The sequence below is a fragment of a genome, unplaced genomic scaffold, assembly GCF_019419815.1.
Source record: "Pyrus x bretschneideri cultivar Hongxiangsu unplaced genomic scaffold, Pyrus_bretschneideri_v1 Contig57, whole genome shotgun sequence".
Lineage (NCBI taxonomy): Eukaryota > Viridiplantae > Streptophyta > Magnoliopsida > Rosales > Rosaceae > Pyrus > Pyrus x bretschneideri.
Genome location: NW_025999795.1, coordinates 427,463 through 440,877, shown reverse-complemented (window position 1 = coordinate 440,877; position 13,415 = coordinate 427,463). Strand labels below are relative to the sequence as shown.

The 13,415-nt window shown below is 35.8% G+C and overlaps 2 protein-coding genes across 2 annotated transcripts; one reads left to right on the top strand and one right to left on the bottom strand.

Moving 5' to 3' along the window:
* Positions 1–6,368: 6,368 nt before the first annotated feature.
* Positions 6,369–9,021, top strand: LOC103932234 (pentatricopeptide repeat-containing protein At3g29230-like). The gene has a single exon (XM_009341792.3). It carries the CDS (start codon positions 6,478–6,480, stop codon positions 8,248–8,250), a length of 1,773 nt encoding a protein of 590 aa, XP_009340067.2. The 5' UTR covers positions 6,369–6,477; the 3' UTR covers positions 8,251–9,021.
* LOC103932184 (pre-mRNA cleavage factor Im 25 kDa subunit 2) lies at positions 8,884–11,372 on the bottom strand. The gene is made up of 7 exons (XM_009341733.3): positions 11,086–11,372; positions 10,919–10,964; positions 10,227–10,320; positions 10,028–10,101; positions 9,577–9,663; positions 9,348–9,458; positions 8,884–9,050 (listed from the first exon to the last, which is right to left on the bottom strand). The coding sequence occupies exons 1-7, from the start codon at positions 11,202–11,204 to the stop codon at positions 8,982–8,984; spliced, it is 600 nt and encodes a 199-aa protein (XP_009340008.1). The 5' UTR covers positions 11,205–11,372; the 3' UTR covers positions 8,884–8,981.
* Between the last annotated feature and the right edge of the window lie 2,043 nt (positions 11,373–13,415).

Sequence of the window (13,415 nt, the reverse complement as noted above, 5' to 3'; positions counted from 1 at the left end):
AAATTACCAGTATAATCCTCAAACAAAACATGAATAAGAAAACATGGGGCAGAAATGTAATTTCACATAACCAAATTTTGATGTTTTTTTTTTCAAAGTCTCACCTATATGTCATCCTAACATATCTCTAATTAAAATAAAAAATTAAAAAAATAAAAAAAATAAAAACAAAAGCTTCCCACACTCATATTCTCTATCACTCTAATTCTTTTATTTCAAAAATAAAAGTAAAAATTTTCTCACACACTTTATGTGTACTCATATGCTAGTATGATTTATGAGAGCTCTCTGTGTTGAAGTTAAAAACACACAAGAAAACGACCAACATGCTTGATGTCATATAATGCTCGAGTCACCCTTATTAAAGCCATAAACAATGTTCACTACTCTCTTCCAAAACGTCACTTGTGATGAGATCATGGCACAGTTGACTCCCAAAAGTGTTTCTCAAAACATTTTTCTTCAATGAATGAAGAATATAAAAAAAAGCTACGAAATTAAGGAGATTTTATATTTTTATTTTTTTATAAAATTATATATTTACATTAAGAGGTGGGGAATAAATTGATTACGAATTCACCATTTACGAGACTCAAACCGACCTCACACTTACAAATGAAGAAGAATATTATTAGACCGTAATACTAAACAGTAAGATGCTTTGTTAAAGCATAGAATGCATTGATTTCATAAAAAATAAGTATAAGAGTCTACAAATCTTCTAGATTGATATAAATGACAAAGTGCTGTCATGAAGTTAATTACTTTGATTAATAAATTGATAACAGCTCTACTGGTAAAATTGTTTATGTGTTTATATTATTAGGCAAGCTTAATGATACTATTGGGGGAACTAGTTGACATGCATTTCTCTAAATCATTATCATTGTGTATTATTTTAACCACCTCTGTGTTCTCTCTAAGCCACCGACAATTTTTTTCCCCTTCAAAAGGAGGTTTGTTAAATGGGTTCGTTTTGGTTATATTTTATTTTGAAAAATGTTAAGGAGACTATGTCAAAAGTAAGATTTTTTGTAGACTCTTTGCTACCACATGTTTTTGGCATAATATTTTATAATGTTAATACATGGTTGACATTAAACTATGAGGTATTAGAAAGTTCATAAAGTGTCTCACTTGGAGTGAGTCTCTTTAACATTTCTCTTTATGCTAAGAAAACTTTCTCAAAAGTGTGACTCTCCGTCACCTCATATTTTTGACACAATTCATGTGCAAACATTATAAAACATTGTATAACATGAGGATGGCGAAAAATTCATAAAGTCTTACTTTGAGAGAGTCGATCCCCTTAGCATTTCTCTTTAATTAATCACAAATCGATTCCTTTGAAAGATTGAAACCTCATCGAGTGGAACTGGCTACATAAAGAAATGCAAAGGGGAGAAATGGACAACGGATACAAAGATCCAAGGCCAGACAGGATTAGATCTGTTGGATTATTCGATAATATCCTTTGTCCAAATTGTGATCATCAACCAATGAATTGATCACGTGAAAATAAAAAGAAAAAAAAAGCAATTATTCAACTTGTGACAGGCTAACAATAATACATTCGATAACGTAAGAAGCAAGGGAATCAAATTGAAAAAGACGCTGAAGAACAACAATCATTGTTCTCAACTTGTGATTAAGTTCAATTCACTTTGTTAAGGACAAAAATACATAATAATTGTGTGTATATTTAAATAAAATAGTTTACATTTAAACAGTGATAGGAAATTAGGAAGATCGTTTTGTTATAAAAAAAAAAAAAATAAATGCGCATGGCTCTATTTCCTTGGAGATACACAATAAGAAAATAATATTGTTTTGCCAACCGCAGCTCCCCCATTTGTCAATCGTTATTCTACTTATCGTACAAAGATTTTTAATTGTAATTCTTCTAGAAGGAGGTGTTGAAAAAAATGGAGAATCATATATAGTAGAATAATCTTATTAATAGTATGAGTTGTTTTACATTTAAGGAACTGGATCTTCTTTTGAGCTTAGGATGGGGATCCTCTTAAGCAGCTCATCCGGACCGTTGAAATTTGATCAAACGGCTCTAAACAGGAGGCCCATCTAAAAATTATAATAATTGTAGCCATTAGATCAAGTTTGAACGGTCCGAATGAGCTGCTTATGAGGATCCCCATGCATCCTGAGCTCAGGAGAGGAACCAGTTCCTATATTTAAAAGTCTCTCTCCTGTGTCGGTATCTCTAGCTACTGACCTAATCAACATGTCAAAAACTGAAATGTGTGTCGGTGCCCATTTGCACCTAATGTTCTGCATATATACTCTTTCAGACGAAATAAAATCACCTAGCTATTGACCTAATTTATGTGCCTAATTTCAAGTGGATCATCAGGTTGAATCTTCGTAAACATGCACATTCACATTGCAAGGCAGTTTGATCAGTCTTTTACTCTTATACTCAAGTCAGACAAATAATTCGCGCATAAATATATCGTTCTTTGCTAGAGTTTCTTATGTTTTTGCTTTGCTCAAGCATAACTCACCATCTTTCAATCTCAACACTTATGCTCTACTTGGGATTAACGTGAAATTTGGTCGGTAGTGTGTATGCACTTGTAAAATATATCGACTTCATCCAAAGTCGCCATCTGCTCAATTAAAACTGCTTCATATTTTATTTTCATGGAAAAATGATTGTTCAAACGACATTCAAATGAATATGAACAAGTAATTGGCAACGCTCATCATCTACAGTATTCACAATAGTAGTTTTTCAATTCACATATTTTAAATGGGTTGAGGGATAAGTTTCTTATTGTCTTCTTCTCCTTGTCATTCAAATGGGTTGTTGGATAAGTTTCTTGATGTAAATTTATTAAATCAAAATGACCTAAAAAATATATTAATGTAAATCCATGGCCAGATGCATTGATTTCATGGGGTGGCCTTTTTCTAAAAGCTTCATATGATTGGTATTAATTCATATTCCATGTGTTAGATTCTTACCTAAATTTTTATACCTCTTCGCTTATATTTTATATTTTCAGGGAGATAAAAGACAGTAATTTGGATGTTTTGAGGTTTGTCTGTTCTTTGTTTTTCTTGATACCTCTTCGTTTCGAAACTAGGATTACATCATTATAAATGAGGACAGTGTTGATTATGTTAACGATAATGATAGTTTTATTTAAGTAATTGGTGGTAAATTATTTGACAGCAAGCAAATAAGAACATTATTAATACATGTTGAAATGTCCCACATTGATCGTATTTATGAGAAAATAAGAATTTAAATACACTAATCTCACTCAACTAATGCTGAAGCTTAAAACCCCACACCTGACGGATATGAGAAAAGAAGAGTTTAAATACCCTAATCTCACTCCAACTAATACCAGTTGGGGACAATACCGGTGTTGTTGGAATGATTAAGTTATCCTCGATCGACTTGGGTGGTTAGACTGATCCTTTCATGTTCAGTAGGTAAAACCTATGTGATTAGTTCGATGGAGTTTATTAGTTGTTAATTATGCACGTGTTATCCCTTTGTGAAAAAATATTCCTGCAAAGTCTAAAATTATTTATCATCAATCCAAACTTTGACTTCCATCAAGATGCTGTGCTGTGGTCTATAGAGGGGGAGCTGTATAAATTAGGGTTTCCATCGTTCTAACTTTGCTAAACTAAGTATTTTTGTTTGGTTGGAAGTTTTAAATTGTTAAGAGAGAACTCAATTATGACAAATATGTAAAGAATGTGGTTATCAGAAAAACTAAATCGATTCCATGAATCAAGTCAAAGATTTATGAATTGGGAAGATTTGGCCAAACACCAAGCTGTTCATTTTTTGTATTACAACTCATTGGTCATCCATCTGCAGCTTCATATATCAATGGATGCAACTCTTTTTCATGGTTCTTCCGTGTTAGAGAAGACAGGGTTGTCTGCAATCTCTCATGCATGGAAGTCGGATCAAAATGAAGAACTACTGAACTGTAATCTTCGGTCACTCATGAACGATAAAAATTTCAGATCGAAAGAGGACTCCTAGATTCAGTGATACAGCATCTACCCTTAAACATAAGAAACAAAACCCTAATTCCTCTCTTTACAAAGTATTCTTTTAGCACAAGTGAAAACGACAGAGATTAAGACAGCATTTGATCTATTAATTAAGTGTACACTGTTACAAAGCAATTGGTTATACGTTGCTCAATGCTTTACCCTTCTGCTTAATTTCCACATTAAATAAGTTTGTTGGTTGCTTAAACAACTGAGTATTTTTCAGAGGCAAACACAATTAAGACAACTGGATATGACACAAAAAAAAAGAAACAATAATAATCATTCACCAACTCCTAAACATTGTTTTATATATGGGCACCATGGAAATGATGCCTTGGGGCTTATTAATCTTTATCATAATAGTTAATCCTATCTTTTCAAAATCTTTACCATTACATTACTCTATAAATTAGATTTGCTAAGATTTCTTTTGGTTAACAAAACCAATATGATCAAGCACAAAGTCAATGGATATTGACCAAAAAAAAGGAAAGAGAAGAATAATTACCAACGGCTATTACTTCCTTTGCCTTCATCACCCAATTCATAAAGTTAGTGTAGAATGAGGTTATATGAGTTCAAATAAAAAAAATTCATAAAAGATAAGTGGTTTTCACATTATTTACCAATAGTTTATAGGGTAACTTTGGATGCAGTCCCTATTTACCAATATTGTTTGATTGAAACCTTATTCGTTTTAAGTTGATCGAAGTCTCTAACTTTTAGTATTAATGTATTTCTATGTTAGTTATTTTATTTTAAATTAAAATTAGGATTTGTAGTTGCCTATATTTATGAGATTTTGAATAAAACGCATGATTTGTGATTTTAAAACTATTCAAAAACAAATTATACTCCCCACCACATGAAAAAAATTTAAATTAAAAAAAAATTATGTTTTTGCATAAATACAATATGCACATATAAAAATAACCATGTGTACATTCATCAAATCAAATGAAAAACCATGTATCATAAAGCGTTTGGTAGATTCTTCAAACCCAAAACATAGGTACATTCTTCAAAACAAAAATAAAAATAGATATTATGCTTAATAACATCGGTATAAATTTCTTCGAATAAACTTCACATGGATATATTCTCAAATCAATGAAAAAAAATGTACCCACGTAAGTGATTTCATAAATAGCAGCAACAAAAAAAAAAAACAAGGTATCGATACTAATATATGGGTAAATGTCATGAGATAATGATTTATGGTTACAAATTTGATATATGTACCATGAGTGGTAAAATAAGGTCGCACACAAAAGTAAGCTTAAAAGAGAGACTAGACTTGCCTCTAGTGGATGACCTTGATTCTAAGGTTTTGTGGCAGATTTGATTGAGCTAAACCCTAGAGCACATTTGAATAGCATTTGAAGATGAAGATAATCTTATTTTAAAATAAAATAATTTTGTTAATTAGTTAGAAATAAGTCGTCCAAAATTTATTAAAAATTATCATAAAACAAGGCTATAAATTAGGGAATAAATACTATGTTTCAATACCAAATCAACCAACTGCTGACATATATATATTTATATATATAAATATTTATTATAAAAGCGTGATGTGAAAAAGTGAAGAGATTTTGATCACAAATTAAAAATCTTAAGGTTTGACTCAACGAATATTAGTGACTAGGTCACTAGGGACCAAAACCGATCATATTTATTCATTCTCTCTTGTAATCTCCAATAATCTACTCTGTTTTTTTTCGAAAATAATAATGATTTTTATTTAGTATAAGCGATATTATTTTTTTGTCGGAATAATGGATACCATAGGATAGTATAAAAATGACAATTCAAAACCCATCGTAAATATTGGGAACAAGATTTGCATCTTACAAAAGATACACTGCCTGACAGGTATCACGAGGAAAACAACAAAAAGAAAACAAATGGAGCTCCGTCAGAAAACCCTTCCTGAAGAAAATCACAGGATAAAAAACTTCAAGATAGAAACAGGGCGTCGCACAAGACGCATACTGAAAAACATAAGTTCTTCCGTCAGTGCATCCACAACTCTACTTATCATCATCCTAAGCGATATTAGAACTTGAGAAAATCGAATACAAAATCTCGAATGGAGGGTTTTCGTTGTTTTCTATGCGCATTTGTACAGAACCGGATCCTTTTCGGATTCAAAGGAACTGAACATAATGATCAAATGATCTGGACCATTGAAATTTGATTAAACAGCTATAATTATTATAATTTTTTAAAAGATCCTTTATCTATAACCGTTTAATCAAATTTCAATAATTCGGATCATTTAATTTTAGGCTCAAATTTTTTGGTCCGGAAAGGATTCGGTTCGCACTTGTAGTCCACTCCCTACTGTCGTATCGTTGCTTTTTTCTTTGAACCCGAAAAAAAAAAAGGAATTAATAGGACAGACAAGAGCAAAAGAGCTAGTGAATTAGCATGCGAGGTTCCTTAGAGTTCACTCTCTCGAAACTATTACCACAATCCACGTTCAAACAGTTGAAGCAAATCCATGCCCTCATTGTCACAACCTCTATCAACCAGAACATCCAAATTTTCTCAAAATTTCTCCGGCGGAGCACCGAGTTTGGATCCATGGAGTATCCCTATCTCATATTTTCCCAACTGGGTCCTCAACTCAGTAACGACATTGTGATTCAGAACGCCATGATTAGAGGGTACGATATCAACGGTCCGTTCGAGCAATGCGTCTCAGTGTTTGATGAAATGCCTCTGAGAGGAATCAAACCCCATAACTTCACCTACCCATATGTCTTGAACTCCTGCTCTAAATTGGGTTGGTACGGAAAAGGAAAACAAGTGCATTGCCATATTGTAAAGCATGGGTTCGAGTCAAATCTGGCGGTTGCTAATGCCCTATTCAATATGTATGTTAAAATGCTGGATTCCTGCGACTCTGGTGTTGTAAATTATAGGACTTTGAATGATGCCCGCAAGGTGTTCGATTATATGCGTGTGAAACCTGTAGAATTGTGGAACCGCATGATCTCACGGTATGCGAGCGTTAGTGATGTTCAGAGTGCGAGAAAGTTGTTTGATGATATGCCTGACAAGGACGTTGTTTCATGGAATTCTATGATTTCCGGTTATGCTGCAGTAAGAGATGTAGGCAGTGCAAGCGATCTGTTTGAGAGGATGCCGGAAAAGGATGTCATCTCGTGGACATTGATGATCGGAGTGTATGCCAATGCCGGAGACCTTATTACGGCAAGAAAGTTTTTCGACACAATGCCGTGCAAGAATGTGGTGTCTTGGAACAGTATGATATCAAGTTACAACCAGCATAGACAATATGAAGAAGCATTGGATGTTTTTGTGCAAATGCATTCGGAAGGTGTGGTTCCGGATGGATATACATTTGTTTCGGTTCTGTCAGCTTGTTCCCACTTGGGTGCCCTAGAGTTCGGGAAATGGACACACAGCTTGATAGAAGATTGGTCTCGTTTCGGAACCATTTCAGGGACTGCCCTCATCGACATGTATGCTAAGTGCGGGGACATAAACAGAGCTTTTGCTCTTTTTATCAAGATAGGAAAGAGGGATGTATTTTGTTGGAATGTTATGATTAGATCGGTCGCTATCCACGGAAGAGCAGAAGATGCCGTCAAGATATACTCATTGATGCATAAGGAAGGGTTGAAGCCGAATGACTTCACGTTCACAGCTGCTCTCTTTGCTTGTAGCCATGGAGGCTTGGTAGAAGAAGGCCAAAGAATCTTCCATTCCATGGACAAAGAATTTGGGATTGTGCCAAAGCTTGAGCATCTTGGCTGCCTAATCGATTTGCTGAGCCGAAATGGTCGGGTGGAGGAAGCACTACGTATGGCAAAGGAAATGCCGTATAACCCCGACATTGCTATATGGGGAACCTTGCTTGGGGGTTGCAGAGAATCTAGTCACCTTAAGTTGGCAGAGGAAGTGATAGAGAAGGTTACTGAGTTGGAAACAGACGAATCCGGGGTTTATGTCCTCTTGGCTAACATGCGTGCCTCGGCAGGGCAATGGCCAGAGGCTCAAAGTGCAAGAGAGAAAATGGAAGAAAAGAAGATTTGGAAGAACACAGGACGCAGTCATGTTTACGCCTCTAATGGAACCCAGGAGCCCGAGATCAAAAGCAACTCAAAATACGGAGAGGAGAAGGTAGAACAAATTAGATTCACTTCAAACCAATGTGAGCCTAAAAAAGAATAGCAATTCATTCATTTTGCCACCAATTTTTGTGACCAATTCGGGTCTCGGCAACATTTGCCTAACACACCTGGACCAGGGGAACAAAGGCACCATGCAGCATTTTGTAAAAACATATAAAGAAAAAAATACACTTCTCGAAAAAAGGAAGAACTTTACTGATCAAAGACGAATTCTACAACGATGATTACATGCCACAAGGCTCCAACAGAACGCAACCGATAAGAATCCTATGGGAACGCATACATCGCCTACCCACCATTACACAAAGTTAAGACAGTTGTTAGGTACATTCTAAGAAGTAAGCGCATACATCTCCTCCTACGCATCGTTACAGAAAAGCAGAACAGGTTTTCGTACAAAATCTCAAATATTGAGAATCTGAAAACATAACTCAGACAACATTGTATGACTCCCGGTGTCTAAAGTAACTAACAAACCTTCATGCTAAGAAACAAGAACTTGCACAGCGCAACCACTGTTCAGACAAAGTTTCAAGAGTAATGCAAAACGCATTAGCAAATACGATCATAACCAAACATAGATGAACAAAACAGACCACAAGATATGCTTCGTTCATCTGGATAAACTGAAGGATCTCATACTTACCAACTTAAGTTCAGTTATAAGAATAATATCCGGTTTTGAGTTTAGGTATCCACGCAATGATGTCCAGACGTGATCTTCAGTATACTGAATATTGATATCACGGTAGCTTCATAATTCCTTCTTCATTAACTGATCATGTTGAACTGGAATCGGGAAAGCTGCTGTGGGATTGTAGATATAACAGGCCCATATCTCTGCAAGTACGAGACACCATGAGTTTACAGGAAAATTTAGATAATATTTACAAAATGGATTAACTTAATAAAAGGAACAAAAGGTTTAAGGTTTTCATCTTAGATTACAAAACAGAGAGATGGGTAAGCAGGGGAAATCATAACGAAGTAATTGTATAATACTTATGAATCATCATCCTGAGAATATTCTGATGCAGCAATTGTTTTTTAAGGCTTAGACTTCGGCAAACACAAGCCAAATTCCAATGTTATGTAGGAGAGCATAAGAATTCCACTATGATCATATGATCTTGATACCTGAACGTTATCATAGAGCTCAAACAATGGGACAGCAAGAAGTTTTAGGTTTTTGGGAACAGCGAAGTACTCCCTCTCAGATAAGTGAACAAGGAAAAGCTTCTTACACTCCTGCATTACCAAAATTAGGCAAATAAAAAATCAGTGAGTGGGAAAGAGAGGAAGGGGTAATCATATGCAGCCCAAAGTCATCAACAGAAATTGTCCAGGACTTGTTTTGACATATTACCTTGGGTTTTGTTATGTGAGGAGGGCAATATGGGTACATTATGGTTTCAAAGTTTGGCCTCCACCAGATAGCCACGCACTCTCCTATCTGCAACAAGGGAAGGCAAGTAAAATGAGAATTGACAAGATAAAAATGCCCTAAACCATAATTTTCAAGCTCCAACATTTCAAATAAAGTGGTGGCATTGTGAACTTGGCATGCTACAAGTTCTCATAAATCAAGGTCACTTTTATGAAATTGATCACTAAGGAAGCACCTATAAAAGGCCAATGTGTCTAGTAGTTATACTGCGTTTTTTGGTTGCCTTGAATGTCCATTCATCTTCATACATTTTCGCACTTCAACTCACTTTGAAGTTATTTTCTCATGTGTTTCCAGATAACCCTATAAGCTTCTAACATCATTTCTCTTACATATATAGTCAGAGAGATAGTAAATCAGAGAATCGTACCTGCCAATCTGGCACAAGGGTAGGTGAATTAGCGCCAAGCTTGCTGGTCAGCTTTCTTTTCAACCCCTCAATTTCTGCAACATAAAGAGACCCACCACCAGAGAGAAAACAAAACAAAACAGGTCAGTCTTCAACAAGATCAACTTACGTAAAAATGCATGCACCATGAAAAGGACCGAATACAAGATTAAGGTCATACCATTCTCCCCTGGCTTCAGTCGTCCACCAGGAAGTTTGCAGAATGTGTTTCCAATCTGCAGGAGAAGTATGTGGGGATGATTATGTTCCTGTACCTGCAAAGCAAAGAAGAGAAAGAATGTAAGTGTCAAGACATGTCCTTTGTATCAATTCCATGGTCAACAGCGATACAATTGACAACTATGAAAACTTGAATTGGGGGCTTGTAGAACGTTGAAGATGAGAGGACCAGAACACGAAAACATAATAAGCTAAAGGAACATCTAATATACATTCCAAAGCGTTTGTGAAGCCTCTTATCAGAAACCATGAAACAAACAAATCCGGAATTCCCGAAAATGAAAACTAAAGAACCAGAGCAGGAATTCCTCATTTAATTACGCCATGAGGCCATTCAGCTCAGAAAATAATCCCCTTGTGATAATTTCTGATAAGCATGCTAATCAAGAATTGTGTGTAATATAGTTAACTATCCAAAAACATTTAAACAAGAAGTGTAAGGGCATGTTATGGAACTCAAATAATGATCATTAACAAATACTGTGTCAATTAACCAAGAAATACAATATGCAATCGAACAAGTTCGTTCTTTTTCCTAAATATTTCACACATACAAGGAAGTTATGAGCTTTGCCCACCAAAATGAACAGTAAATTATGTGCAGAGGAGGGGCTGTTGATTCAAAGCATATACCAGTAAAATCGCTTCGACACTGGTCCGCATTCCCTCTTTCATATAGCTGCCGATTCAAAAATTAGGGTTTTAGAACTCAAAAGAACCCTTCAAAGGGACTAACAGCTTAAAATTATTGGAATCAATTAATGGGGGGAAATGAATATTGCAAAAAGGGGGAAACATACTTGACTTTCATACGGGCGAGGCGATCGGCGACGGAGGTGTCCTTCTCCATCTTCGGCTCTTTGGTCCCGAACGTGTAGCTCGACAGTGGGTACGTGTTCACCACCGCCGACGTAACCATTTCTCCCTCTCTCTCCCTCGCTCTCTCTCTTCTTTCTCTCTCTGTCTGAAAACCCCTACCGTCTGTAATCTTCGACGGCGATCGGTGGAAATAGAGGTGGGAGAGAGCGGAGACGGGAAGAGATTCAAAACCCAGACGACGAGGGTTCAGTTTAATTGGAAAGGACAAGGAGGATTCTACCTCTACACTTGTACTCACGTTTCGCACTCTGAAACCTGTGAATTCCAACATCATGGACTCGTTTCCTACCGTCGGATTTGATGTAAAGTCCTCCATAAGTACGTTGACTCAAATCTGACGGTCCTGGATTTAGTTGTGACTTTGACCCTTTTAGACAATTAATTATAATTACTCGTTACAAGTCATGTCGTACAAGTCTTTATTAATTCAATCATATCTCTAAGACTCAATCTCATTCAGTCCAACAAACGAGCCAGATTTACTAATTAAAAAATTAAGGTATATTTGGAGTGCTTATTGCAAAAACCAATTCTTAGTAAAAATACAAGTAAATCTTGTAAGAAACACCTTAAGTGCTTATTACAAAATGTACATACCTTTGTTACCACTTGATTTCCAAGGATTAAATAAACCATACAACGAAAAATTGAAAAACCAAATGGGTAATTTAGAAAGACTAAATTTGTACAAATTTTGTAAACCGAATGACAGAGAAGTTAATGATTGAATTATTACTTAAGTGTTAATTAACATACTTATTTCTTATTGGTGACACAACTTTTGGTTTATAAATTTGATCATACGTAACGTTTCTCAAACCAAATTCAATGATTAGGTTTAAGATGGCTGAAATACCTAATTAATCTTGAAATATATTTGTTTCTCGAAAAACATGATAAAAATGGAAATTTGGAAGCAAGATTTTGACAAAAGTAGACATGTACGTATAAACAATTACTCCTTAACGATTAAATCTCTAAATAACAAGATCAAACGAGTAATGTACAATTAACAAGAAAAAGGTCAAATAACTTGTAATCAAACATAGATTTGTCCTTGGTCTGTCAATCGTTCTATCTGGTTGGCAATTGGCAAAGGACAACATGCAAGATGCAACTGTCTTCAACTGTCCATGCAAACACCATGTGAGCCATCTTAAGCTTATTACAATCCAAGCTGCTCTGCGCAGTCACTGCAAAATGCCAGGTCACTGTTTTCTTTTTTGGCCAAGAAGAAATTTTTTATTGTGATCAAATACAAGTGGTATAACATATGCTTTTGTATAAGTAGTGAAAAATTTTATTTTTTAAGTTATTAATTTTTTTAATACATGTTCTACTATTTGTATAATGACGAGTAGTGTACCGACTTCGTGTTTCGGTTACACTAAAAAAATCTCCCTTGGTCAAGCCAGCTCACTGTTTTTTTATGGATAAGGTAATAACCTAGTAGATAAGGTTGATCTCGCTATTAGGGGGCGCCCGTTCGGTCGCCTTTAATGGAACTTCTCTCTTCTCAGTTGAGGACAAAAAGACAGGTTTCATGCAAGATGCACGATTGAAATGGACGTCTAGGAATGAAAAAGTGATGTAGGCCAAAAATTCCGAGAAAGATAGATAAATGCTGTGATTCTTGCTCAAAAAATAGACCGAACGCGTTTGAGTTATTAGCTCGTTCAGCCTGGCTGCGTTCATGAATCGTCCGTTCAACCGTTATCTTATATCTAAACAACTAGACGATTCTTCTAGGTATCGTTTGATACGTGAAATGGAACAGAACGCATTCATCTCACGTTTGGTGCGCCAAAGAGAGTGGGACGTGCTGTCCCGTGAAACGGATTTTAGTTAAATTTTTGTCCTATCCTCCTCCTGAAACGACTCGTTCCACTCTGTAGGACACAAAATTATAATTTTTTAAACAAAAATATCCCTTATCTTTTTCGTTAATTACACTGTCTAAATCACAAAAACAAACCTAATCTGCTAACCCCTCTCTCCTGCAGCCTCCCTCTTTCCCATCCCTTATCTCCCGGGCCTCCATCACTACTAAAGCCTCCACTGCCTCCCTTCCGCCTCCTTAATCTCCAGATCCTCCAACGCCTCCTTTTCCCCTCGGGATTTGCAGCACCATTTCCGGTTGCTGATCGGAAAATGTTGAACCTTGGGAATGTGGCATCCATGAGTTGGTCACCGGAGTCGATGAGCTTTGTAGAAGCATTTTTCTTGTAAAATCTGCGTCTAAGAGTAGAAG

What these genes read in the sequence shown, in the direction of transcription:
- LOC103932234 (XM_009341792.3), top strand. Translation starts at nt 6,478, where the DNA reads ATGCGAGGTTCCTTAGAGTTCACTCTCTCGAAACTATTACCACAATCC.
- LOC103932184 (XM_009341733.3), bottom strand. Translation starts at nt 11,204, where the DNA reads ATGGTTACGTCGGCGGTGGTGAACACGTACCCACTGTCGAGCTACACG. An exon ending in ACTGAAGCCAGGGGAGAATG is followed by an intron (nt 10,102 to 10,226) that starts GTATGACCTTAA and finishes TTTATGTTGCAG; the next exon opens with AAATTGAGGGGTTGAAAAGA. An exon ending in CCCTTGTGCCAGATTGGCAG is followed by an intron (nt 9,664 to 10,027) that starts GTACGATTCTCT and finishes CCCTTGTTGCAG; the next exon opens with ATAGGAGAGTGCGTGGCTAT.